At 52.1% G+C, this 25064-nt stretch overlaps 2 protein-coding genes across 4 annotated transcripts in view; one reads left to right on the top strand and one right to left on the bottom strand.

The window, feature by feature from the left end:
• Window positions 1-17324, top strand: part of Kctd17 (potassium channel tetramerization domain containing 17) — a 30103-nt gene extending 12779 nt beyond the window's left edge. Inside the window, exon 6 of the mRNA XM_087556873.1 lies at window positions 16707-17324. Coding sequence (XP_087412999.1) covers window positions 16707-16808 — 102 coding nt within the window. The 3' untranslated portion in view covers window positions 16809-17324. The remainder of the gene's footprint in view (window positions 1-16706) is intronic.
• Window positions 1-25064, bottom strand: part of Tmprss6 (transmembrane serine protease 6) — a 30559-nt gene that overhangs the window by 717 nt on the left and 4778 nt on the right. For all 3 annotated transcript variants that reach the window (NM_001439513.1, NM_001439514.1, NM_001130556.1), the window contains 15 exon segments: window positions 176-312; window positions 1821-2092; window positions 3190-3358; window positions 3608-3724; window positions 4455-4568; window positions 5433-5531; window positions 5847-5992; window positions 11539-11648; window positions 11849-11961; window positions 13136-13272; window positions 13877-14081; window positions 18766-18807; window positions 19054-19232; window positions 19753-19820; window positions 20512-20645. In NM_001439513.1, the coding sequence (NP_001426442.1) occupies window positions 176-312; window positions 1821-2092; window positions 3190-3358; window positions 3608-3724; window positions 4455-4568; window positions 5433-5531; window positions 5847-5992; window positions 11539-11648; window positions 11849-11961; window positions 13136-13272; window positions 13877-14081; window positions 18766-18807; window positions 19054-19232; window positions 19753-19820; window positions 20512-20645 (2042 nt within the window).

Consider the following 25064-nt stretch of genomic DNA (forward strand, 5'->3'; position numbering starts at 1 on the left):
GTGAGGGTCTCCTTGTGTGACCCCAGCCCCAAGGTCTCAGCATAGGAGCAGAGACAAAGACCTTCCACCCCAAGGGTCTGCTCTGTGCCTCTGTAATCTCTGAAGGCCTCAGGCTCCTCATCTGTAAAATGGGGGCAGTCATCCTCCCTCCAACCCACACCCCATAGGTAGTTACCTGGCAGGCATCTTTCTTGCCCTTGCGATAACCAGCACAGAGCATGCGTGGGGTCACCTGGTAACGGTAGGCCTCATTGCACAGGTCCTGAGGGATCAGTTGCACATCCACCTTCTGAAGGGTGCTGCTACCAGGACCTGCAGAAGCAAAACTGAGGGGATAGGAATCTGCCCACCACGTGGCTGTCCTGACCTCTCAGAAGACCTTCCCACTCTGCCCTGTCACTGCTGGCTGCTCTGTAGGGCTCATGGTGACACACCCACTGCCAACCCCCCAAAAAACCTGTTAGAGCATTCCCCTCCCTCATTCTCTCAAGGGTTTCCAGACTCAGCCATTCTCCCTCTGTTCTGTTGTGGCCCCTTGGGGATGCTCTCAAACACATGTGCAAGCTTCCCCCACCTCTTACCTCTCTAGTGGCCCCTCCGTCCAGCCCAGACCTTGTCCTGGGTCTTGTGGGATAGTATCTACCAGTCTAGCGCAGGGCCAGACATTGGGGTTTTGAAGCTTGAAGCCCCTTTGGTTCTGAGGTGCAGGTGGGGAAGACTCGTCACCCATGATTCCTGTGGTGGCCCTCAAGCCCCACCTGTCCTCAAGGCCTTCCCTAGCCACACCTGCCCAGGCTCCCCTTCTGCCTTTCCCCCTTTGTCACCATTCCAGCCTCGCTGTAGACCCCTCCTCCTGACGCCTTCCTGGCTATGCTGGGTAGGTGCCTTCCCTAGGCTGTTTCCTGTTCCATGTCTGTGGTAGCTCACACCATGGTCTGTCTTTCCCAAGTGTTCTCCCCGTCCTCCTCCTTGTCTGCTTCAATGCTTGACACACAGTAGGTGCTTGTATGTGTGTTGCTGACTGAGCGACCAAGCGAGCATCTCTTTGCTTTGCCAACCCTCATCTTGGCCAGGTCACCTTTCTGAGCCCCAGAGTCTCCATCTTTAGGCTATCTCTTTTGAGGTCAGGGTGTGGCTAGGTAGTGGAACATTCATCTTGGCCCACAGGAGGTCCTCGTCCAAGCTCCAGCACCACAACACACCTGCCCTCCACTTCCAAGTGGTCAATCACCACATGCCAAAATTACCATCAAAACTGCAGATGCGCCTGCCTCTGCAGAACTGAGGGGTGGCCCCCAGAAAGGGCAGTGCCTGTCAGCTAAGGCCAGGAGTGGAGACTACCCTTTTCTAGCAGAAGCAGGAAACCCTGGACCCTATAGGGAGGCCAGTTCTAGATCTGAGTCCCTGTCCAGCTCTCTTGACTGGGCGGCTTCCAGTAACTAAGGGACTCACCCTCAGTTTTCTCATCAACAAAATGGGGCCACAGTACCCACCCCTAAGCTGAGTGGCTTATGTGATATATCTTCCCTTCAGTGCAGTCTGCTGTAATGGAGAGCCCTGTCAAACCCACCCTCAGGGTTCATGTCACCAAGCTGTGGCATCCCTGCCTGTTCTTGAGTCATATTTATGCTTCCTGCTTAAGTTCTTCAGAGCTGTCTAAGGCAAAGGAGTGCGGGACCTACAGTCCCTGTCACAGACTTCTCTCTCTTAAAGTCCACTTCCGTTGATCCTGAAGGTGGGGCCCCTGGTGGTGGGACCCTGACAGCCCTCTTCCAGGCCTGCACCCGAGATCCCAGATCCCACCACCTGCCCCAGCTCACCACCCTCTCGCTGGGCTCCCCAGCCTGTGATCCAGCAGTGCTGGCCTGGCTCAAAGAAGTGAGAGCGTGCGGGCAGGCAGACGGGGCGCACGGTGGCCGAGTACACCACAGGGTGGTCCAGCTGCAGCAGGGCCACGTCGTAGTCATGGCTGTCCTCCTCATGATACGGGTGCAGGAACAGGCGGCTCACCTTGAAGGACACCTCGCCCGGCCAGCGTGAATTCTGCCGCATCTTTCCCAGAAACACGGTCCACAGCCTCGGGGAGGCCATGCTGGGTGGGAGGCAGGGGAAGGGCATCATGGCTCAGCTGCTTAGTCTCCCATCCAGGGGCCCAGTTCCCATCTCCCTCTGCACTATCTCTCCCTTCTTCTCCCACACCCCCACCCCCTGGCTGACATACAGTGATGACTGAGCACCTGTCTGTGTTTTCGTGCCTGAGCTCTAGCCCCAGCCTCATCTCTCCCTAGCTAAGCCTGACCTTCTCTTCTAACTAGGGGACGCATCCTCAGTTTTCTCATCAACAAGATGGGACCATAGTACCCACTCTGAGCTGAGTGGCTTATATGACATCATTCCCTTAGGGCAGTCTGAAGTAATGAAGAGCATCATCTGACCCCTCCTCCCCCTCAAGATTCATCTATGAGATGGGATCATTCTTTACGTCCATGTTCTGAGAAGACACCAGTGAGACACAAGAAGATCCCAGTGCCAGGCCTGAGACAGTGTTTCCCTGTAGCCCATTTTGCAAACTCAGAAGGTGGGGCTTGGGAGGGGCTTAGTGAAGAAATTATCAGAGAGCTAAGAAGAGTAGGTGGACAGAGTGTTCCTGGCCATGACAATAGGTCCCAGAAGCCAGTAGAGGGTGCAGAAGGTTGCAGGCTTCTGTGGGAGGGACCTGAGGGATTTGGGGCTCAGATCCGGATAGGACTGGAAAGGGATTCATATCACCAGGGAAAGAGGTTTGAGGGCCAGTGAGATGGCCCCTGAGAGCTTCCCTCTCCCCTCCCCATTATGGTTCAAATTATAGTAGGGGTAATGGCTTGTGACCAGCTTGGGCATTTGTCTCCTCCATTACCTCCCCGATGTCCAGCACAGCCCTTGGCATGTAGGAGGAGCACAGTCATCGGGTTAGTGGAGCAAATCAACAATAGTGCTCCCAAAGTAAAGCAAGGGGAGAACACAGAAGGCAGAACAGCCAGCGTAGCAACATACAGCATGTTCACGGCAGAACCAGACCAGATCCCATCTGTCTTGGCAGCCACTTGGGGACTCTCTCTACCCTTTCCTCTGTCTGAGTAGTTTGCACACGCTGTACCTCCCATGGCCTTCCCTATGCCCACCCCCAGGCCCTGTGGTGTCCCCTCTCACCTGTCCTCCTGGAAGCAGTGAGCGGCTGTTATGACCCAGCGGTCAGCGATGAGAGCCCCCCCACAGATGTGTCGACCCCGAATCTGGAGACTGGCCTGCCAGGGCCACTCACCCTCCGAGGACATGGCCCCGCCCACAATGCGGCTGGAGGGGCCCTGGAGGCCACAGTCTGGGGGTGGGAGGGGGTGGGGCAGGGCAGAGAAGGAGAGGGGAGGAAGAAAGGCTCGTAAGAAATGGAGAAGGAAAACACAGGAAAGTAGTGGAGAGGCAGGGTGGGGGAGATAGGCCCAGGAAAAGGTGACGGGACAGCTAAGCACAGAACAGACACATGGTGACATCCCACTCCTGCCTCCCTTGAGGGTTCCTGCCCCGCCCCCCAGGCCTGGCCTTCATGCAAGGCCCTGCCTACTAGGCTCACCACAGTGCTCCTCATCCGAGCCATCCCTGCAGTCTGCCTGCCCGTCACACTCGGGGTTGGGCTTCTTCACACAGCTCCGGTCCTCACACTGGAAAGTGAATGTCCCACAGGGCACTCCTGGGATGGAGGGGACCGGGCAGGCCACTGAAGGTGGGTCTCTGAGCAACCAGGGAGCCTTCCAAAGTGAGACCCAGAAAAAATGGCACCAGGAGAGGCCAGGAGACTAGGGAGGGCATCTGAGTCACACCAAAGGGTTTCCCAAGTCTCCCCTAGGGTCTCCTGACACCCCACATTCAGCCTGGCCTACTGATAGCAAGGTTGTGCTCCTTCTCTCAGACTAGAGCTGCTGCCTGGTCTAATGGAAGCACAGTTTTGGTTGCCAGGTCAGTGGATCAGTGTATGAGCAACTGATTGTGTGAAATAGAGGATGGGAAGGGTATGTCAGGAGCAAAGATGGAAGGGTGGATGATTAGTGAGTGGGTGGACGGACAGACGGATGTTAGGTAGCTGGGAAATAAATGGTTGGGTGGACGGACGGACGGATGTTAGATAACTAGGGAAATAAATGGTTGGGTGGATAGATAGATGAGTAGATGGTTGGTTGGCTGGATAGGTGGATGGATGGGTGGGTGGGTGGGTGGGTGGATGGGTGGGTGGATGGATGGATGGATGGATGGATGGATGGATGGATGGATGGATGGACAGCCCTCCGAGCAGATAGCTGAGCATGCTGATGTATGCACAGTAGGCTGGTAGTATTTGGATAAGAAGACAGGGATCTTTGTAGCAGTAGGTGTTGCTGTGACCCCCTTTGATCTCCTTGGAGACCTCGGCAGGGTCTCTCTACCTTCTTGGCACTGCTCTTCGTCGCTACCATTGAGACAGTCGGGCTGCCGGTCACAGACTCTCGGCAGTGAGATGCACGTGCTGTCCTCTTGGCACTGGAACATGGCTCTGCAGACTGTGGGAGTAGAGGACAATGGTTGGAGGAGGGAACCAGGCTGGGCTTTACAGTGGCAGCAGTGCCCCCTGCATTACACGTGTCCACCATCACCCATCACAGTTCTATACACCGGTCTCACAGCAATCCTTGAAAGGCCCATTTCATTGATGGGTACAGCAGTGACTGATGGGCCTGAGGTCCCCAGAGATTCAGGGTCAAATATGAAATCTCTTCCCCTGATTCTCTCCTCAGACTGAGAATGGACAAGGCAGGTGGGGGGCATCACTGCCCAGATACCTTGATTCTCTGATCCTAGGTAATGACTCTAGGGGTCAGAAACCAGCATTTCCTGAGAGCCCTAGTCTGGGGACCAGTTTCTGCCTCAGGCTGGAGGGATGAGGCCCTCACCCAATTCAAGGAGAGTGATACAGGATTCCTACCCTGGACCCCAGTCCCCAAAAGCCTTAGCCCAGCAGTCATCCCTGCCTGGTCTGCGCTTGCGCTTGCGCTCTCTCTCTCTCTCTCTCTCTCTCTCTCTCTCTCTCTCTCTCTCTCGTTCTCTCCCCCTCCCACCCTCCCCCCCTCCTTCCCCCCCCTTCTCGGTTATTTCCCAGAAGATAAATCAAGACAGACAGCTGGCACATTTGCTTATGAAGAAGGGTGAAATCTGGGCTGGGGGGGGGGTCACAGTGTGTCCCAGACACTTCCTCAGCGTGTGTGGCATGGGGGTTGGTTGGCTCTGGGGAGGCAACTTTTTCCCATTGCCATCCTGAGACAGTGCAGGAACCCTGGGTTCCTGGGTGCTCTCACAGGGAGGAACCACACGTGGGGTAGAGTTAGTTCTGTGCAGAGAGAGAGGAGGGAAGGCATCAGGCTGCTTACCACAGTTCCTCTCATCCAGGCCGTTGGGGCAGTCCTTGATTCCGTCACAAGCAGGGACACACAATCCATTCACAGAGCAGAGGAACTCTCCAGGGCAGGCTGGGAGCCACAGGAGGCGGTGGACGAGGAAGGGTACAGTTAGGACACGTAGTATGAAATACTTGAGTTGTATCCTTACATGCACATGATTAGGTGCCCGTACAACAGCCCCTGGTGTCCATGACCCATGCACAGCTACATCCAGACAACACGCACACAAAGGGTACATGTAACTGCCTTCCCAGCACATAGAACTATATGCCATGTGCACACACGTGTACGAACACACACCCTCACTGTGGCCTAGCCTCATAAATATTTGTGCACATCTGGGGACTGCCAAGGGGCAGGGCACCCGCCCTCCACTGTACTCACGGTCTGATTGGTTGTACAAGCTGTAGTACACTTGCACACCCGGGCCTGTGAGGGAGATCTGGGAGGTGAAGTTGATGGTGATACCATCCGAGGCCACCACGGGGATCCTCTCAGCATATGGCTGCAGGGTACGGAAGCCACATAGCCTAGGAGTGACCAGGGATGGCTTAGACACATGGACTGGTTTCCCAGTCAAAAGAAGAAACAGCCTAGGTCCCTATGCACAGACAGGGTAAGGACCAGGCAGCCAGAAGCACCCACACTCTTATCTTTGCTTCTCTTTTGGGTGGCTGCTTAGCCCCAGAGTCATCTTCTGGAAAGGAGCTTGTTTATGTCACTTCCCTGTTCAAAAGCCTGCAGTGGCTCCCCATTGCCTGTGGGATAAAATTCAGTCCAGATTCTAACCCCAGTCAACCATAGGCTTTGAGAATCTGGCTAATTAAGAGCTTCCTCTGAGGAGGTCTCACTCTCCCTCCTTGTTCCATGAGGAAAAAGATCACTTCTGCCAACCTTCAATCTACAAAAAGCATCCATGTGTCTGCAGAGACGAGGACCTCAGCTGGCCAAATGTCTGGTAGACTCACCCTACACGAAACACAGTGGCCACCAAACAATATGGCAGGCACACTCAGCCCATGGGCGGAGATGACTGGGAAACTGCAAAGTGGAGCAAAAGTCTGGCCCCTCCAACCCAGTTCAGGGCAGGAGGAGCTCTGGAGATGTAGGCTTGCATCTGTAACCTACACCCATGAGTAGTTCTTAAAGCACAGTCCAGAGACCCCTGAGAGACTAAAAGTCGGCTCTGTGGTGACACTCTAATCCCGTTTGACCCTCCCTCCCCCCTCTCTCACAACTTTCCAGCTAGGTAACTGGTTGGTGCCCCATAACTGAGGGCAGATGGGTGTGTGAAGGTACCAGGCCTGCTCTATTAAGCCAGTTATTAAAGAATCTGCAAACGATTTGAAGGGTCCATATTTGTGTCACTAGACGTTGGGATGTCCCATTGTTTCAAGGCAAATTAAGGGGTCCTGAAAAGGAATTGTTTTTCTGAGCCCCAGAATCCCAACAGCCAAGCTGCTCGTCAAAGAAAGGATCGCCACCAGGGGGCGCACGGAGCAAACCTAGGTCTTTGTCCTCTTCATCTTTGTCCCCCACCCCCACCCCGCGCCCTTTTTCAAGCCAAGGAAACGTGGGCTCCCAGTGAATAAAAAGATAGAATCCTGTATTGTTATCCTCAGAGAACAGCCGCAGGAAGTGGGCAGGACATTTGGGAAATGTGATTTTTTTTAAATGTTATTTACATTAAAGCATGCATTTTAAAGAAATCACAGTAGTTTCCTCTTATGCGTGGGAGACATTCCCAGATCCCCGTGGACACCAGAAATCCCAGGCCGCGGCAAACACTATCTATACTACGCTCTGCTCATACACATCTGTTGACGTTAAGTCTCTCTTTTGTAAATTGGCTTCTAAAAGAAAGCGGTAGCTAATGAAACCGATTCACTTCTGGAATTTTCCACTTAACTATTTTCCGATCACAGATTACCATGAGAAACTGAGAGGGAACTGATGAAGTACACATTTCTGAACTAATCAGGTTTAACTCCTGACACAGGAATTTAACCCGCAAGTGCTGGTCTGTGTAAAAAGAAAAAAAAAGCCTTGGAGAGGAGAATGGAGGGGAGGGAGAGTCAGAGCCTAACCGCCCTTGACAGATGAGATTGCCACTAGGGGGCGCCCTGGAGCAAGCCCAGCCCCTTTCAAGCTAAGAGGAAGGCTATTGATCCATGAGGGTGTTATTATAAATATATAAACTCGGGTTATGGTTACGATAAACTTATGGTTATCATGCATTGCCTTCCTAGGGAAGGGCCCCAAGAAGCATCCCAGAACAAAAGTAAGATTCGGGCATACAGCATATGTTCCCAGGTGTGGCCCTCCAAGTTTCTGACCCCTCCATTCCTCCTGTCCTCACCTCAGCAGCTAAGTGCTGGAGTCAGAAGGTGCTGGGGCACCATGTGGCCTGCCTTGCTCCCCCACTCCACCCTGAAAGTTTGGGGTGGGGGGGCGGAGTGGTCTCGGGCCTCATCCAGATGCACAGTGAGTACCTGTCAATCTGGCACATCAGGAGCTTCCCACAGAGGAGTTGGAGAGATGCTGGGTGGATGGGTGGATGGGCGGAAGCATGGGCGGGAGAAAAGGAGCAGGGAGGGGCCAGGCCTCAATTCAGACGTGGCTTTTTCTAAAGACAAGCTGAGGACAGAGGGCCTGCTCTGTAGTGGCTAGAATATTTGACGAGCACTGCAGAGCTGGGCTCCACTTAACTTTGCCACCAGACAAGTTCTGTGACTTCAGCAAACTTCAGGCCTCAGTAAGTGGTGGCCGCACTGTAGTCAGGAGAGAGCCATCCTCTGCCCCTACCTCCTTGCAGATATTTCAGAGGATCTGGAAAAATGGTTTGGGGCACAGCACCTGACACTGGGTGACTGCAGGTGGCACTAGTCTTCAGGGCCTTGGAGAAACAAAGACCATTTAGAGCCAGGCCAAGCTACAGGGGCGGCCATGGGCCTCTGGAGCCTGTAGCTCTGCCTTATCTCATGACTGGGAGTTAGCAGAAAGGGTCAGGCAGGTCACAGGAGAGTGACATCACGGGAGAGGAAATGTGGGCAGGTTCCTGGAAGGGGGGAAGCCAGCACTGCGGTAGCGCCCAGCAATGAGGTTCTGCGAAACCCAGCAGCAAGCAGCTAGATCTTAAAAGGACAAGAGCCCCCACCACCTGCAGGCCACTGGAGGGCAAGAGGACACCGCCAGGACAGCAAGACAGCAGGCAGATCTGGGAGAAAAGAAAATGGACAGACAGGGTGGGGACCAAGGGTGCCCAGCCAGGGGAAGAGCCTCTTGTCACTAGACTGGCACTGGGAGCAGGGTTTAAGCCATCTCTCCCCTGTCCCCATCAATTGCTGGACCAAAGGACCTGGTCTCCCTCTCCCCTCCTTCATCTCTCAGGCCCCTGCTACCCACACAGCAGATTTTCCAGGACACACTCTTCAGAGAATTTCCCAACAATGACGTTATCTCTATCAGCCCACAGTAACCGGAGGAGACCAGGCCCCAGGCCTCTGTCGTATACTTCCCATCAAGCCCTACCTTCCACCAGGCACTGTATGGGGCAAGGAATTGGTTCTCTACTAGGGGACCTCTCACTGCCAGGCAGGTGCCCAGGCTGGTAATAGCTCTACTGAGAAATGACAGCCTTCACAGGCTGCCTGGAGTCTTCATGAGGAAACACCACACAGCTGAGCACTCTCCCCCCCACCCTCTCTCTCCCTCTCCCTTTCCCTCTCAACACACACATACACACACACACACACACAGAAACAGAGAGAGAGAGAGAGAGAACACACACAGAGAGAGAACACACAGAGAGAGAGAGAACACAGAGAGAGAGACAGAGAGAGAAAGAGAGAGAACGTGCTGGCCGGTCATGCTTGGGGTGGGGGTGGAGGGGCTGCCTGAGCTCAGTGATGATGTCACAAGCCACAGGGGCTTTTAGCAAATGACTCAGCCTCTGAGCCTCAGGCTTCCCACAAGCTGTGAGGTTTGTCCAACAAGTCCCTGAAATCCATACTTGAAACCAAAATCCATGCTTGGATCTCCAAATGCTAATGGTATTTAGAGGAAGGACATTTGAGGAAGTGATCGGGTCAGGGGCTGCACCTGCTGAATGCATTAATTAGTCTAGCAGACAAAGGAATAGAAGCCATGACGGGTGGCCTCAAGCCCGTTTGTCCCTGCCTCATCTCAAGACACCCTCTGCCACGTTATGACTCAGCAGAAAGCCAGATTCTTAGATCTTGCTCTTAGATTTCCAGCCTTCACAACAAGGAGCTAAGCAAACCTCTATTCTTTATAAACCACTCTGCCTTGGCGATTTTGTTACAGCCACAGAAGCAGGTAGGGACAGGGTCTAGTATACCTCCCTTGCTAGACGGTGGGGAGCACATAGTCCATTTTCCTTGCCTGTGTGGCACAGAGTATGAGTCAGTTAGCAATTGTTGGTACCTTCTTCACCCACCATCTTATTTAGTCCTCTGCAGAAGTGGTCTGTTTTGTGCCCTTTGCTTTGTTTGTTTCTATGTGATAGAAAAGCACTCTTATTTGGGACAACAGCTCTGTGGAGGTCAAGGAATGACTTCCTGGAGTCAGTTCCTCCCTTCCACCCTGTTGGTCCCAGGGACTGAACTCAGATCCTCAAACTTGGCAGCAAGCCTCTTTACCCATTCAGCCATCTTGCATGCCCATTGCTTTTTTTTTTTTTTTTTTTTTTTAATGACTGCTACTGGGGGCTACGGGGTGGAGGCCAGGAATTGTAAAATGTTAGGTGAGCACTTCATCCTCAGAGCCCATCCGAGCCTCAGCATAAGCAGAAAAGTTCCTGAGGCTGGGTGAGGTAAGTTTTGCCTAAGAAGGAAACAGGGGAGTCAGGATTTGAACCCCAGTCTTCCTGCCTGTAGCTGACCACCGTTGGGAGGGGCTCTACTGTGACCCGTCTGAGTTACCCCAGTGAACTTGGTGCTCGTGTTGAGCACTGAGCTCTGCGACCCACAGCGTTTGGCACAGAGCCAGCCTAGACTAATGGGATAGCCTTGGGCACAGGCTGTTCTCTCTCCCTCTGGCCTCTCAGAGATAGTGATGACACCCAGAGAGGGGTCATGCCTGAAAACGCAGCACCTTCATTCATGTCTGGTCATTGGCCAATGCCAGCATTCCCTGGGCTCTGATGTGGAAATGAGAGGCCAGCACTCCTGGCGTGGTGACCTGTGAAGAAGGTCACCCATGACAACACCTGTCCCCATGAGGACCTTCTGATCCCTAGGTGTCTCAGGTTTATGTCACAGAGTGGCCACTCACTACAACAGCACTGACCCACATCACACCATGGATATTTTACCTCCTTTTTGTCACTGTCCCCAACAAATAGGAAAAAGAAGCTTTGTCACTCCCTGCCACCCTCTATCTAGGATAAGATCAACCAACAAGCAAATGGGGCTAAGCAGTATCGTCAGTTGCTGGCCATAGGGGACTGTCCATCTTCATCCTCCTGGCTGGTCTCTCCCCCCGTCCCCCGACACACACACACACACACACACACACACACACACACACACACCTCACTTCACAGCTCCCTCTGTCCCCTGCATGTTCTTAGCCACGAGACCAAGCAAACAGGTGGATGCTGCAGGGAGCAGAAATGCACAGGGTGACCCAAGGGCTGCTGTCCCTGTGGAAGCCAGTGGCAGCAAAGACAATGGTGTCCTCTGGCTGTAGGGGAGTGGGAGAAAGGTCAACAGTGCCTCCATGTGCTCTCAAGTGTCCTGCGGACTGTTCCCACAGTTGGTGGAGCCGTGTTAGGGTGCCCTGTGCCCCATCCCCACAGTTAGTGGAGCCATATGGTTCCAGACGCCAAGGCAGCTCCACCATTTACCCTAACTGGGATGGACAGGATGAGAGGAGGCCCGCTGAGGCCTGCTGGACATCGGGAGAAGCAGGGGCTGGATTAGGGGTGGGCAGAACAGGAGGCACAGTCAGGAGAGGCTTTGCCGGCTTCAGCCTCCACTCACTCTCCTTGGCTACCTCCCAGGGCCAGCTTGGGTTGGGGCTTGGTCCTCATGATGGGGAAGGGGAAGGCTACCTCCTGTTCTGGATCATCCACTGGCCCTGAGTACATAGTAGGTTGTACTTCTGCCTCCTCAGTGCATAGGCGTCAAACCAGAGTGCCAAGCCATAGTCCAGAGAGGGAACCTGGGAAAGAGTGGGCAAGCCTGTGTCACACAGCAGGTATGGGTGAGCTGGGGCACCTGCCTGCTCAGATATGCAAGCCCCCACCTCCCACTTTGCACTTAGCCTATGAGGACTTGGGGTGTTGCCCCTCCTGCCCCAGGTGCTGAAGCCCTACGGATTGCTCTGGGCAGAGGGCAGGCTGCAGGTGGAATGAACCTCACCGTGAGATGCCAGGAGCAGTGGGTACTGGGCGAGTAGTAACTGGGGTAGTAGGGTGTACGGAGGAAGCCCTGTGGATCCAGCCGGCCTTCCAGGGTCAGGTTCACCTGGCAGTCTGAATCCAAGAACAGGTATCAGGCTGGGTCCCTTGGCCCTCCCCATAGTGCCTCACTGCACCTACCAACAGCAAGCTCGGAGCCCAACATGACTATGTAAGTGTGCCTCAGTTTCCACATCCACAAAATGGGGAAAAGAGTACAGATGCAGTGAACACAGCATGTTCCATCCACTGAGTGACAAGCATACTGGAGGGAGGACTGCTGCCTTAGCAAAGAGGGAGGGTCGGAGGGCATAACTCCATGCTAGAGCATTGCTTAACACATGTGAAGGCCCTGAGGTCCATCCCAGCAACACACACATATACAGGCACACACACACATGCACACAGACACACATGCACACACAGATACATATGCATACAAACATGTACACACAACCACCACCCACCCACACCACACTATACAGATACTACATACACATAAAACACAACACATACACACATGTACACGTGCACACACACACACACACACACACACACACACACACACACACACACTGATGAGAGTTACAGGAGAGGAGGGAGGCTTGGCCAAGTCACTCAGGAAGAGGCTCAGGAGTAGTGACCTTGAATTCTCAGGTCATCTCCCTAGGGTCCAGAACCCCTAACCCTTCCTTGGTTCTTCCTGGAGACCGTAATGCCTGAGAACCCAAGAGAACACTGGTTGTCACACCGTGCAGGGCCAGCTGCAGTTCTGTGGAGAGCCCAGGGCTGACCCAGGAGAGTAAGAGGAAAGCATCAGACACCTTCAGGGGAAATGCAGCCATAAAGAGAAGCAGCTCTAAGGAGGCCCCAAACCCTACCCCAGGCAGGGTCCTCAAGTTAATTCTGCTAACCCGGAGGACAGCGAGGGGGCAGGGAGGGCTGCGATGGGAAGTGAGAGGCAGGAAGAATGACTGAGTCTGGGGATGAGCCAAGACCTCCTGAGGGTCTGCCAGGACACCTTTGCTGGGGGGGGCTGCCAGGACACCTTTGCTGGGGGGCTGCCAGGACCCTGAGGGGAGGGAGGGTATGGAGAACGGGGAAGAGGGGTAGGAAAGGAAGGGACTGCTGCACATTGAAGACTTTCAGAGTCATTCTATCACTGCCAATAGGGCAGAGAAGGCATAGGGCATGCCACCAGAGCCCAGGGCTCCTGTCTGTGTCCCCCTCTATCCTTGGGGACCCTCACCCTGGAAGGCCACAGACTTCACTGAGAGCAGAAAAGGGTCATAGAAGCTATGCAAGCCCTTCTTCCACACCACGGCCATGACAGAGCCCGACGCCAGCACCTCCATCACGGGTTCCTGGCGGCTGCACCCATAGACCCTGGTGGAACAGAAAAGAGTAGAAGACACCATGATCCAAGAGACACAGAAATGACACCACCTTGTCCCCCAGGCATCAAAGGCCTAACTCAGCACTGCTTGTCCCATTCCTGCAGAGCCTTCCAGGTTCAGCACTCCTATGTCCATCTAGGAGGAGATGGTCAGCATCCTAGATGGCTGTCTATCTTCAATATTGTCTATATCACAAAACGGTGAGCAAGAGTATATACCCATTTTACAGATGTGAAAAACTGAGGTTCAGAAGGGCAAACACTTCATTTTAAGGCACACAGCTAGGATGCAGCAGAGTGCTGGTTGAAATACCAGACTGCTGCCAGATTCTAGAATGTTCTAACAAGCCATGTGCCCTCCCTGAGTTGACCTTAGAGGCCACCCACAGCTGGTTAGTTACATTCAGATGGGGAAACTGAGGCTCTGAAAGGGAATGGAGACCACTGCTTGGCACACAACCTTGTAGCCTCCCCTTCCACTGCCCTCCACAGTAGCCTTATGGGGCTGAGGGCTGAGGCTGCTACTCCTGGTCTCAACTTGTAAAGTGAGGCCTTTGACCCTGGGTCTCCCTCAGCCCTTCAGGGAGGACTCACGAGGTGATAAGTCTCTTCTCCAGGGGCCCAGCTGCGTCGTACATCGCCACCCTGTCTCTGCAATCAACCCGAGTCCACTCTAGCTGCACTTTGAGCATGAGGTCCTTGGGCCCCTGCAGGTGCCACAGGCAGCTAGTGGTCTGCTGGTCGGGCCCCCTCAACCGGAGGACCTGGCCCGGGTTCACGTAGCTGTAGCGGTAACAGCCTGCAGGTGGAAAGGGACAGAGCCCTTAGCTAGGAAGAGAGACTGGGAATGGCCACAAAGCCTTCTCCAGCCATGGTAGAGGCAGGGAGGAGAGGGGCTGGTCCAGATTGGGCACCCACCTTCCTTCCCCCTGTAGCTTCCCTGCCCAGCTTCTGACTCATGCACTCATTCAACCACTTAACAAACTCACAGAGCCCAGGGGGCCAGGATGAGTGTCCCACAGATAGTGCAGAAGATGAAGGTCTTGGACCCAGCCCAAGGAGTATGGGTGGCAAGGAGGATCACATCTTGAGCAGAGAGGCTGGGGGGCGGGGGGGAGCTTTGCAGAATCTTATCACAGAGCAGGCATTACAGGAGGACAAGGTAGGGATAAGAAGGCAGGTCCAGATCACATTGGGACCAGCACTGCCCTGTGGCAGTAGGGAGCCGAAGAAGGTTAGGCCGAGTGAGGCTATATAGTCTGGCACAGGTCCCCCTGAGTGACACTGAGCAGATGGAAAAACCAGCCAGTTGGCTGCCTCATCCACCCAGAAGAATTAAAGGGCCGGTGCCAAACACGCAGGGCTTCCCTGCCTTAGCATCTCTCTGGACACTTTCTACACTGGAAGACTGGCTTTCCCATCTGTATACTAAGGACAGTGGCCCACACTCACGGGGCTGCCACAGGCTGGGAACAGTACATGCTGGGACACAGCATAGAGCCAGAAATGCCATAAGCATTGAATAAAAGCAATGTGTCAGGGTTGGAGAGATGGCTCAGTGGTTGAGGGCACTGACTGCTCTTCCAGGGGTTCTGAGTTCAAATCCCGGCAACCACATGGTGGCTTACAACCATCTGTAATGGGATCTGATGCCCTCTTCTGGTGTGTCTGGGGACAGCTACAGTGTACTCATAAATAAAATGAATAAATCTTTTTTTTTCTTTTTTTCGGAGCTGGGGACTGAACCCAGGGCCTTGTGCTTGCTAGGCAAGCGCTTTACCACTGAGTTAAATCCCCAACCCTGAATAAATCTTAAAAAAAAAAAAAGCAATGTGTCTTCCCATGACTCTAAGGAAAGAGGAATAGTTGAGGGGAAAGCTTGGTGGCTTGTCACCCCACGGCTGTCCCTTGTGGCTGGCAACAGCTACCCTCATTTCATTTCACAACTCCTTTTGCGTCTCACCAGACCCCACACCCCAGGACACCCTTCCATTAAACTCAACTTAATTTAATACATTTAGTTTCCTTATTAAGCATAATACATTGAGTGCGCTTATAAAATTTAATTTACTTAAAGCTCGTTTAATCTGTGAGCTTGGATGTCATGCCAGAGCCAGCATAGCTCCAGAATACCCATTAAGCCTGGCCTTCAGCTTCCTGAAGCAGGAAGGCCAGGCACTCTGCCAGCAGGCTCGGGGAATCTAGGACTGAACCACAGATCAGCAGAGTGTGGGGACAGAGGCTGTTAGTACCATCCTGGCACCAACCTGCATCAGCTGTGTGACCCTGGCCAGTAGCTTATCCACCCTGAGTTCTGGCAAGCATAAACATAACCCTCGCCCTATCCTCTGCTTGGTGCTGAGGGCCAGGAGAGGTCTGCTCCCTCTCCTGCCCTGCCAGCCAGACTCCAGTGGGACACGTACGTCCTGGGCACGGAGGCTGCCCAGGCATCTGTCTGGGAAAGAGAGAGACCTGTCTTTCCTATCTGGCATCTGGGAGATGTCTCTGTCCCTTGAACCTTGCTTTAAGCCCATACCTTACGCTAGCTGTTTTAATAAGTTTTGTTTTGTTTTTTTTTTTGAAAAGCAACAAAGTGGAGATATGTGCCCCTTGTCTAGTACTGAGGGCAAACAGGACTGCTAGTCCTGCCCCGGCACTGGGTGGAGGGTAAGCATGCCTGCCCGAACTAGGCTTTGCTCACGGTATGTGGAGCCATTGTCTCATCTGGCCAAGGTACCCTTCCTCTCTGGACTCACGGAACTCCCAGCTCCCCAGGCTTGGGCCTGACACCTGGCCTGGGCTTGAGGCCCTGACTGGGCCTGGCATCCTGGCCTCCAGGAAGGCTTTGGGTGCTGAATCAAGAGCTGTTCCTCCCTGGATTCCCTCACCTGGCTGCTTGCTCTACCTTGCAGCTATGTCTGCCTCCATCCCCTGTGCAGAACCGGTCTTTCCCTCACAGCCTATCTGCTCTGACTCTGGTACCTGGCCTATGATACTCTGTGTGTCTGTCTCCCAGTAGGGATCAGAACACACAGCGTGTGTGGCATGCATGATCCCTGGGTTCAATCCCAGCACTGCAAAAAGAGAGAGTTTGCCTTGTCCTCCACCCTTTGACCTCCATGGGTGCCCACATAAGCAAACAGCACAGCTCCACCACAAGAAACACAAGGCTTTGCATCAGAGCAGATATGGCATAGACCACAGCCTGCATACAGACAGTACACGGATAATTGGCACAGGACTGACACTGAGGCTGGCCGTGACTAGCAGTTGCTGACGAGGCCCAGCATTGTCTATCCTGAGGCACCGAGGGTGACCAAGCTGACACTGACACCTTGCTGACCATGACCTTTCAAGGGAGCCCCATAAAGCAGAAGGGAGGAGGACGGTGGCTTATTTGAGGTGTTATTTTCGTTTGTGACAGGGTCTTGCTATGCAGCTCAGACTAATCTCAAAGCCCTATGGTTCCGCCTCGGCCTCTCAAGTTCTGGGAACGACACATGTGCCACCACACACGGGTGTGTGATGCTACAAGAGCCATCTCCTGAGATGAAACGTGAAACCACCACAGAAGGAATAAAACAACAAGAGGGTGATAGCAAGAGCCTTCCCCACCGCACAGAGTCCTCAGTGTGGCGCCCCTGGGTCCCGAGGGGTCAAGATCAGACTCTTCATATTAACACTAAGACCCTGTTTCTTTTGTCTCCTGGAGAACACAGCAGAGTGTTCTAGGGCTCTGTGGCCTGTGATGTCAAAGCAGACCAAATATAGACAGACACCCACAAGGTGGCCATCACTGACACCAGTAGACAGACATCACAATACCTTTCTTCAAGGCATATTGGTTTTAGGGAAAGCGACTTATAAAAATATTTTATTGATAAGAGTGAACTTGTTATTCTAAGAATAAAGTTCAGTGTGGGTGGTGGCCCACACCTGCAGTCCCAGCACTCAAAGACTAGAACAGGAGGATTGAGAGCGTGGGGCCAGCCTGAGCTACATAGGGAATCATTTTCGTAAAAATAAAATTTAAGGTTGGGCACTTGTGGTGCATGCCTTTAATCCCAGCACTCAGGAGGCAAAGGCAGGTCGATCTCTGTAAATTCAAGCCCAGTCTGGTCTACAATGAGAATTCTAGGATAGCTGGGGGCTACACAGAGAAACCCTGTCTCAAAAAAAAAAAAAAAAAAAAAGTCAGAGGCTTTTTAACTAAGAGGCAAAATTGGAGCCGCTATGGGGAAGCTTCTAGAAGAAAGAAAACACATTTGCACAAAGCATTTCCCCATCAAAGAAAGATAGATAGACAGACAGACAGACAGACAGACAGACAGACAGACAGACGGATAGATGATGTATAGATGATGTAGATAGGCAGATAGATGATAGGTAGGTAGATAGATGGATGGATAGATGGATGGATAGATAGATGATGGATGGATGATGTAGATAGGCAGATAGATGATAGATAGATAGATAGATAGATAGATAGATAGATAGATAGATAGATAAATGATGGATGGATGATAGATAGGCAGGCAGACGGACAGATGGACAGACGCACAAACAGATGATGGAAACAGGTCTGTGTTGTTGACTTCCACATCACCCCTCATCAAGGCAGGTGTACCTGGCCCAGCTCAGAATAACTCTGAGAATCTTGGCTTTAACTTTGAGGTCAGTGCTTATATCCACCCAGGGCAGGAGGAAAGGGAATCAGAACAGGCACACCTAGGAAACCATCTTCCTCCCTGAGAGGGGTTGAGGTGCTCACCCCTATGTCTGCTCTAAGTGGAAACCCTAGCCGGTATAGCAGGAATCTGAACACTAGGGCTTCTTGCAGTCATAGGGTACAGTAGCCTAGACAGCACATTGTGTGTACCAGTCACCAGTCCATAGACTACAACGCGCATGGTACCCCTAACCTTGTACAACAGAGTGGGGTGCCTGGCACCTGGCTACTCAGGCCTCAGCAGCAAACCAGTAGGGTCTTTGGGAGAAAAGCAAAGTGATTCTAACAGCGTGGTATCCAGCAGAGAGAGGAGGGTGGGTTAGCTCAGCTGAGGAGGGAAGGGTAAAGAGAGAGTTCTTGAATATGCCGGAACCTGTGTAAATGCTGCAAGGGACCAGGCATGGATTGGCAAGATTGTTTCTACCTTCAGTAGGAAAGAGGGTACGCGGGCCGGTTGATTTGAGTGACAGGCAGCAGGAGTAGATTTCCACATGAATAACCTCCAGCTCCCTACAGGAGCCCACTCAAACTCACATCTAAGACACAGGTATGCAAGCACACGTCTACCTGAGTGCCCCCACCCAGGCTCAGAGCCCTCACCCAGGTCCCCCCTGGAAGGTCCCCCCATGTTTCTAGGTTGGGGCTCCCTGTCCCCACAGTGGAAGCCTCGGGACCCCCACCCCCCACGATGGACCAGACAAGAAGACCTCGGATTCTAAAGGAAAGAGGCCAAGGTAAGGACACAGCTGCGTACCCAGCGTGGAATTCAGTACGACTATGTCGTTCACGCTGGCTTCTGTCAAAAGGAAACGAACAAACAAATAAACAAGGGCAAGGCCAAATAAATAGATCACCGAAAATAAGAACAAGGAAGAGCAGCCGAGCCAGGCTTGGCTAAGGGAAGCCCTCCATGCTGTCCTCCCCCGCCCTCTGTCCTGGCTCCAGAGTCACCTGAGCATCCCCACCACACCCCACCGGAAGGGGGCAACCTCTGCCTGGCCTTGCTGCTCGAACCCCCGCCAGGATTCCCCGCAGTACTGACCTAGTATCACCAGGCCTTCCGGGTCCACCTCATATTCGGTCCTATAGGAAGCCAAGGCTGAGCTGTTGGACAGTAGCTCACCCACCAGGAGCTCGCGCACCACCTCAGGGCTCAGGGTCAGTCGCTGGTACTCGGGGATGTCAAGGATGAACCAGAAGAAGCAGATAAGGGGTCCCTCCCTATGCAGACAGAAGCGAAAGGGGCCTGAAGGCCTATCCTCGCCCAGCCCCTCCCCCAAGGAACCAACTGAGACTCAGACCCGCCAGGCACCCGCTATACTTTCTCCCCATTCCCACCCATAGGAGGAGAGATAGAGTCACAGGAGGTCATAGGCCACTTGGCAACTGGCAGAACCAGATACAACCAGGCAAGCCAAGTCCTGGACTGCGTCCTGGGCCACGTGCCTTCAAGCACACTCTGAACCTTGACCCACTCACACCAGGCATCTCCAGTCACAACCTGTCACAACAACACCGCCATCTGTAGATGACAAGACCAAACTCAATAAAGGGGAATCACATGTCGGAGGCTAAGTTCCTGCTCCATGCCTCAGTTTCTCCCGTGTTCTTTGTGTTCTTTATAATGGAGTTTTGAGATAAGAGTACAGTTAGGGCATTACGTCAGTTGCCTATAGGGCCAAGCCCTCGTGCCTTTAGATCTGTGGCTTTCACAGGGGCCCTTTGGACTGGGACAACTCACCCAAAGGCGTAGATGGAACTGGAGTTGTAGTAAGTACCCAAGCGGGTGCTGGCAACCAGCTCTTGGAACTGTGAGAAGAAACAAAATCCTGGTTACCCTCCGTGGCGGCAGAGGTGCAGGCTTCCCAAGTCCCTTCTGGTCATCAAACCTGTGTGTGCCACCCTCACAAGCATGAGGTTAAGCCAGGCACAGCCCTCATACCTTGTCCCCTACCCCCTCCCACCCCACCCCACAACCTCTGGTATAGCTTCAGCTTGCCTGATGTCAACGAGCAAGGTACAGCTGAGGGCAATGGAGGTTCTGTTGACAGAGCACACTTGGACACAGTATGAAGAGCCCTGTGGGTGTCCACTCTGAGGATATCTTAGTTCTGGGGTGCATACTATTCCGATCTCTGGGCTCTCATGGCTGGGGATGCCTCTGGCATTTCTACTTGTGCCCTGAAATAATAGCCCTGTGCCTGGCTGAGACTGGAAGGGGCTAGCAGCCCCCTGTCCCTAGTGCAATGGTCATCGCTCTATACGAGGGGAGGCAGGGCCCTGACAATGTCACCTGCAAGTTTCCTCCTGCAAGAGGAAAAAAATCAAGGTCTCTTTCTAGTCAGTTAGAGCCTGTGCAGCACAGTCCTTTCCCATGATACCCCAGGACAGGTTCTCCCCCAGGGAGCATTTCCAGCAAAGTGAGGACAAACCTGCCAGATACCCAAACATGATTTTGCCCTCTTGCATTTCCCCCTCCTGCCCTCCCATCCCTCCCTACCATCTTCTGGGCTTTGGCAGTTTCAGTGCGGAAAGCAATAGACTCCCGTCGGGCCAAGTCCTGTGAAAAATGGCGGTTGAGCACCCGGAGGCTGCCAGAGTACACCTGGCTTATGGTCACTTCCGCCTTGTACCCTGGTGAGAAAGAAAGGGTTATGAAGGGAGCATGTCCAAAAGTCCCTCACCTCTCTCAAGTCCTGTTACTCCAACCCTCCAAGCGTCTCGTGCCTCCAAGGCAGCACTGGTCTCCCTACTTCTCCTCATCCCCACCTAAGTTAAACAGGAATCCCCAAAGTGGCATTCTGACCATCCGCTGTGTTGGGTAGATTGGAAAGCAGGGCAGTAGGTAGAGAAGCAGCTGCATAGCCAAAATGGATGCCTGCAGCCATACAGGCTTGGGGAACGGGAGATTGTAGGGACTGGTGAGATCTGTGTTCTGCACTCATTGGGTTTGCGGGGGTCCTTGGACATTCAGGGGTGAGGCAGCCACAGCAGTGGAGGGGCAGCCCATGGACAGACCTGAGCTGGACAGACAAAATTGGGAGTGGCCATAGATAAAGGACACTGACCACTAAGGATGCCAAAGAAAAGTGGGTAGAGACAAAATGGAAGAATCTTCCTTGGCAGAGGATGCTGAAGAAATGAGAGTTGAGGTTCATCGTGGCAAGGAAGACTGTGTGCTCCTGGCACACAGTACAACGAGGGACACCTGGCTCCAGGATTCAACAGTGGCCATCACAGGGCCTAAAAGAGCTGGGGCTGGGAGTGCAGCAGAGCCTGGTCCCACAGGGTGTGAGAGAGTAGATGTTCACAAGGGGTCTCAGCATGTCACAACACTCTCTAGGGTGCTGCAGTGAGAGAAGAGGCAAAGGGGGGCCCTCAAGGGTCCACAGAGGGTGGAAAGGGTTCCACTGTGAGAGGAAGGTGGGTGGCTTTAGATGGCTCTTCAGAGGGTGGGATAGGAGGCAGAGTCTTTGTAGTGGGAGGGCTGGTGTCTGGTGTCCCAAGGTCCATTTTCTGAGAGGCTTTTGCTCGAGGAGTGGGAGGGGATAGGACCAATCTGGAACTGGGGGGTGACTAGGAGAGTGAAGGGCTCAGCTATTGAATCCCACAGAGCAGCAATGAAGCCAGACACACCTTCCAGACAGAGTCATCTTTGCCTAGCTATCATCCCCACTTTGGGCTGCCCATTATCCTTCTAAAATGGATGTGTGGTTTGTCCTGGAGTTATCTGTATTTTGATGCTAATTCCACTGCCCCAAGGACTGCTGCCTAGTCACGTGCTCAGGACTCAGGTGATTTCACCATAACCTTCTCCCCATTGAATTTGTAAAATACAGGTGAGGGGCAGGATAGAAGGAGGCCTGTGATTGGATGAGAAGGAAGGATGGGCAGGACAAAAGTTTGAATGAAGAGGAGGAGACTGGAACGGAAAGGAGGAAGAGACAGGAGGGAGAGGGAGAGAAGCAGTGGCAGGACAATATGGCAGGTGACATTAAGATTCCACACTGTACCTTTACAGGTTGTTATAAATGTTTTTAAGGGATGGATGTGTACTGGGCTTTGTATGGTTAGGTGGGCAATTATATCTTATCAATTGGGCCAAAGTTTATTGTGTTGTGTGTTCTTTCATGTAGCAATTTAAGTGTAATGGAGTGTGGGGCAGCTGGTCTGGGCCACCACAGAGTTGGGATGTGTGTTTCTGGCATGGAAACCTGCCTTGGGAACTAGATAGGTAGAGCGATTGCTGCTAGGCTCAGAGAGTAGCCATTGGCAGTGTGATAGGCAGAGCGGGTGAAACGCTTTGCTGACTGAGAATTAAGATATCCAGCAGATATCTTGGGGCAGTGCGGTGCCGGACCTAGTGGGGGAATAAAAGACAACCTTACTGTTTTTATTTTTTACATTTTTATAACAACATGGGTGGTCCATGCTTCCCAGCTATTGCTCATCTATCTATCATCTATATATCTATATATCCATTTATCTATCTATCTATCTATCTATCTATCTATCTATCTATCTACCTTTCTATTTGTCCGTCTGCCTTCCTTCCTATCTATCTATCTATCTATCTATCTATCTATCTATCTATCTACCTATCTATCTATCTATCTACGTATATCTACCTTTCTTTCTATTCATCTATCTATCCATTCTTCCACCCATCTGTCTGTCTGTCTTCTGTCTATCTATCTATCTATCTACCTACCTACCTACCTATATCTACCTTTCTTTCTATTCATCTATCTATCCATTCTTCCACCCATCTGTCTGTCTGTCTTCTGTCTGTCTGTCTATCTATCTATCTATCTACCTATCTATCTATCTATCTATCTATCTATCTATCTACCTATCTATCTATCTACGTATATCTACCTTTCTTTCTATTCATCTATCTATCCATTCTTCCACCCATCTGTCTGTCTGTCTTCTGTCTATCTATCTATCTATCTATCTATCTATCTATCTACCTACCTACCTACCTATATCTACCTTTCTTTCTATTCATCTATCTATCCATTCTTCCACCCATCTGTCTGTCTGTCTGTCTTCTGTCTGTCTGTCTATCTATCTATCTGTCTGTCTGTCTATCTATCTATCTATCTATCTATCTATCTATCTATCTATCTATCTTACCTGTATCTTATCTGTCACAGGACTGTCCCTCATGGTGGCCTGAGTAGGAAGAGTCATCCTAACAGCATCCACTCGTGTCCTCTTCCACCCTAAGTCCTTTTAGGGGTTGACATTTTCTAGTAGCACTCACTCCAGGCCCCAGGTCTTCAGCCCCAGGTAGAACCCCATTGAGGAACAGGACAAAGGGTTATAAAGATGATTGCCAGCTAAGTGGCTCTTCAACCCTGAAGACTAATTACCCAGCAGCTTTAATGAGACTGCCCTCCAGCCTGCAGTATTTTGGGTAGTAGCTTCCTGCTTGGTGGTGAAGGGCTGCTCTCAGCCTACATCACTCAGCTCTGAGAAGGGCTATGAGTCACCATAAGCTGCTGTTGTTGTATGAGGCCTGTGATGGTTGCTTTTACGTCAACTTGACACAAGCTAGAGTCATTGAGGAGAGGAAGCCTCAGTGGAGAAAATGTTTTTTCTCACCAGATTGGCCTGTGGGTAAGTTGATGAGACATTTTCTTGATTGAAAGTTGATGTGGGAGGGCCCAGCTTACTGTGGGCAGGGCCACCCCTGTGCTGCTGGTCCAGGGTGCTATAAGAAAGCAGGCTGACCGAGCCATAGGAAGCAAGCCAGTAAGCAGCATTCCTCTCTGACCTCTGCCTCAGCTCCTGCTTCCCTTTCCTATCCTGACATTCCCAGTAGCAGTCTGTTTCCTCCCAAGCTGCTTTTAGTCATGGCGTTTTATCACAGCAACAGAAACCCTAAGATAGAGATCTTTAACGTGTCACCTTTCTCGAATCTGAGCTGGATTAGGTGAATCTGTCTGCCTAGTGCTGCTCCAAGTGTGTATAGCCTCCCACGTCCTGCCAATGGACCTGAAATTGTTCTGGTGGATATGTTCAGAAAGAACTCTATGCAAATGTTCTATGGAAAGCCTCTGATCATGTATGTGAGCTGAGATTCCCCTTCTGTGGTTTCCAAAGCCCCTTAGCCTCCCTGGTCATGACAGGCATGTTATTATTGTATTTGATATCACACTGGAATTGTGAGGACTAGAGCCATCACCAAAGCCTAGCACAACTCCCTGTGCCTGGCACTGGATGGATGGATGAGTGGATTTATGGATGGATGACTGACAGATGAATAACATGAATAGTTGAATGGTTGGATGGTTGAGTTGTTGATAGATAGATGGATTCATAGATGATGGATAAATGAATTGGTAGATGGATGGTTGATGAATGGATGACAGAGAGATAGATGGTTGGAAGGTGAATGGACAAGGGATGAGTAATGGATGGATGATGGGTGGATAAATGAATGAGTGGATGGTCAATGGAGAGAGATGGATATATGATAATAATGAAATGGCTGGCAGAGGGATAAATGATTAAATGGATGTTGAATGGATGGATGAATGGATGGATGGATGATAGATGTTGGATGAATGAACAGACAGATAAATAAGTCTTCTATTCATTATAGGAAACATTTTCACAGGCACAGACTAATCTTGTTGATCCACATTCTTCCATGATGAGGGGTTAGAGGTGAGCTATCCCCATTCAACACTTGGGAACATCAAGCTTTGAATGTGTGAGTGGAAGGGTGCCTCTGGGCTCAGAGCATGGCCAACTGCTCCTGGGGCTCCATGGGACTGCTGGAGGGACATGATTTCAGAGTCAAAGGGCCAAAGTCAGATATGAGGAAGAGGTTCACAAGCCTGGGTGCTCTCTAGTGGTCCTTTTGACTCTCCATGCCAAGCCCTGGGGATTCAGAGGTGACAAAGCTATGGTCCTCTCTCTAGAGGAGCACATGGGGCTAAATGAGCAGAGACACTAATTGGCATCAGGTCCCATCGGTACCTATGGGTCTTCCACAGCAGAGCAGGTTGGCTTTGAGCCCAAGGGAAAGCCCAGGAGGGC

The sequence above is a fragment of the Rattus norvegicus genome, chromosome 7, assembly GCF_021556685.1.
Source record: "Rattus norvegicus strain SHRSP/BbbUtx chromosome 7, alternate assembly SHRSP_T2T, whole genome shotgun sequence".
Classification (NCBI taxonomy): Eukaryota; Metazoa; Chordata; class Mammalia; order Rodentia; family Muridae; genus Rattus; species Rattus norvegicus.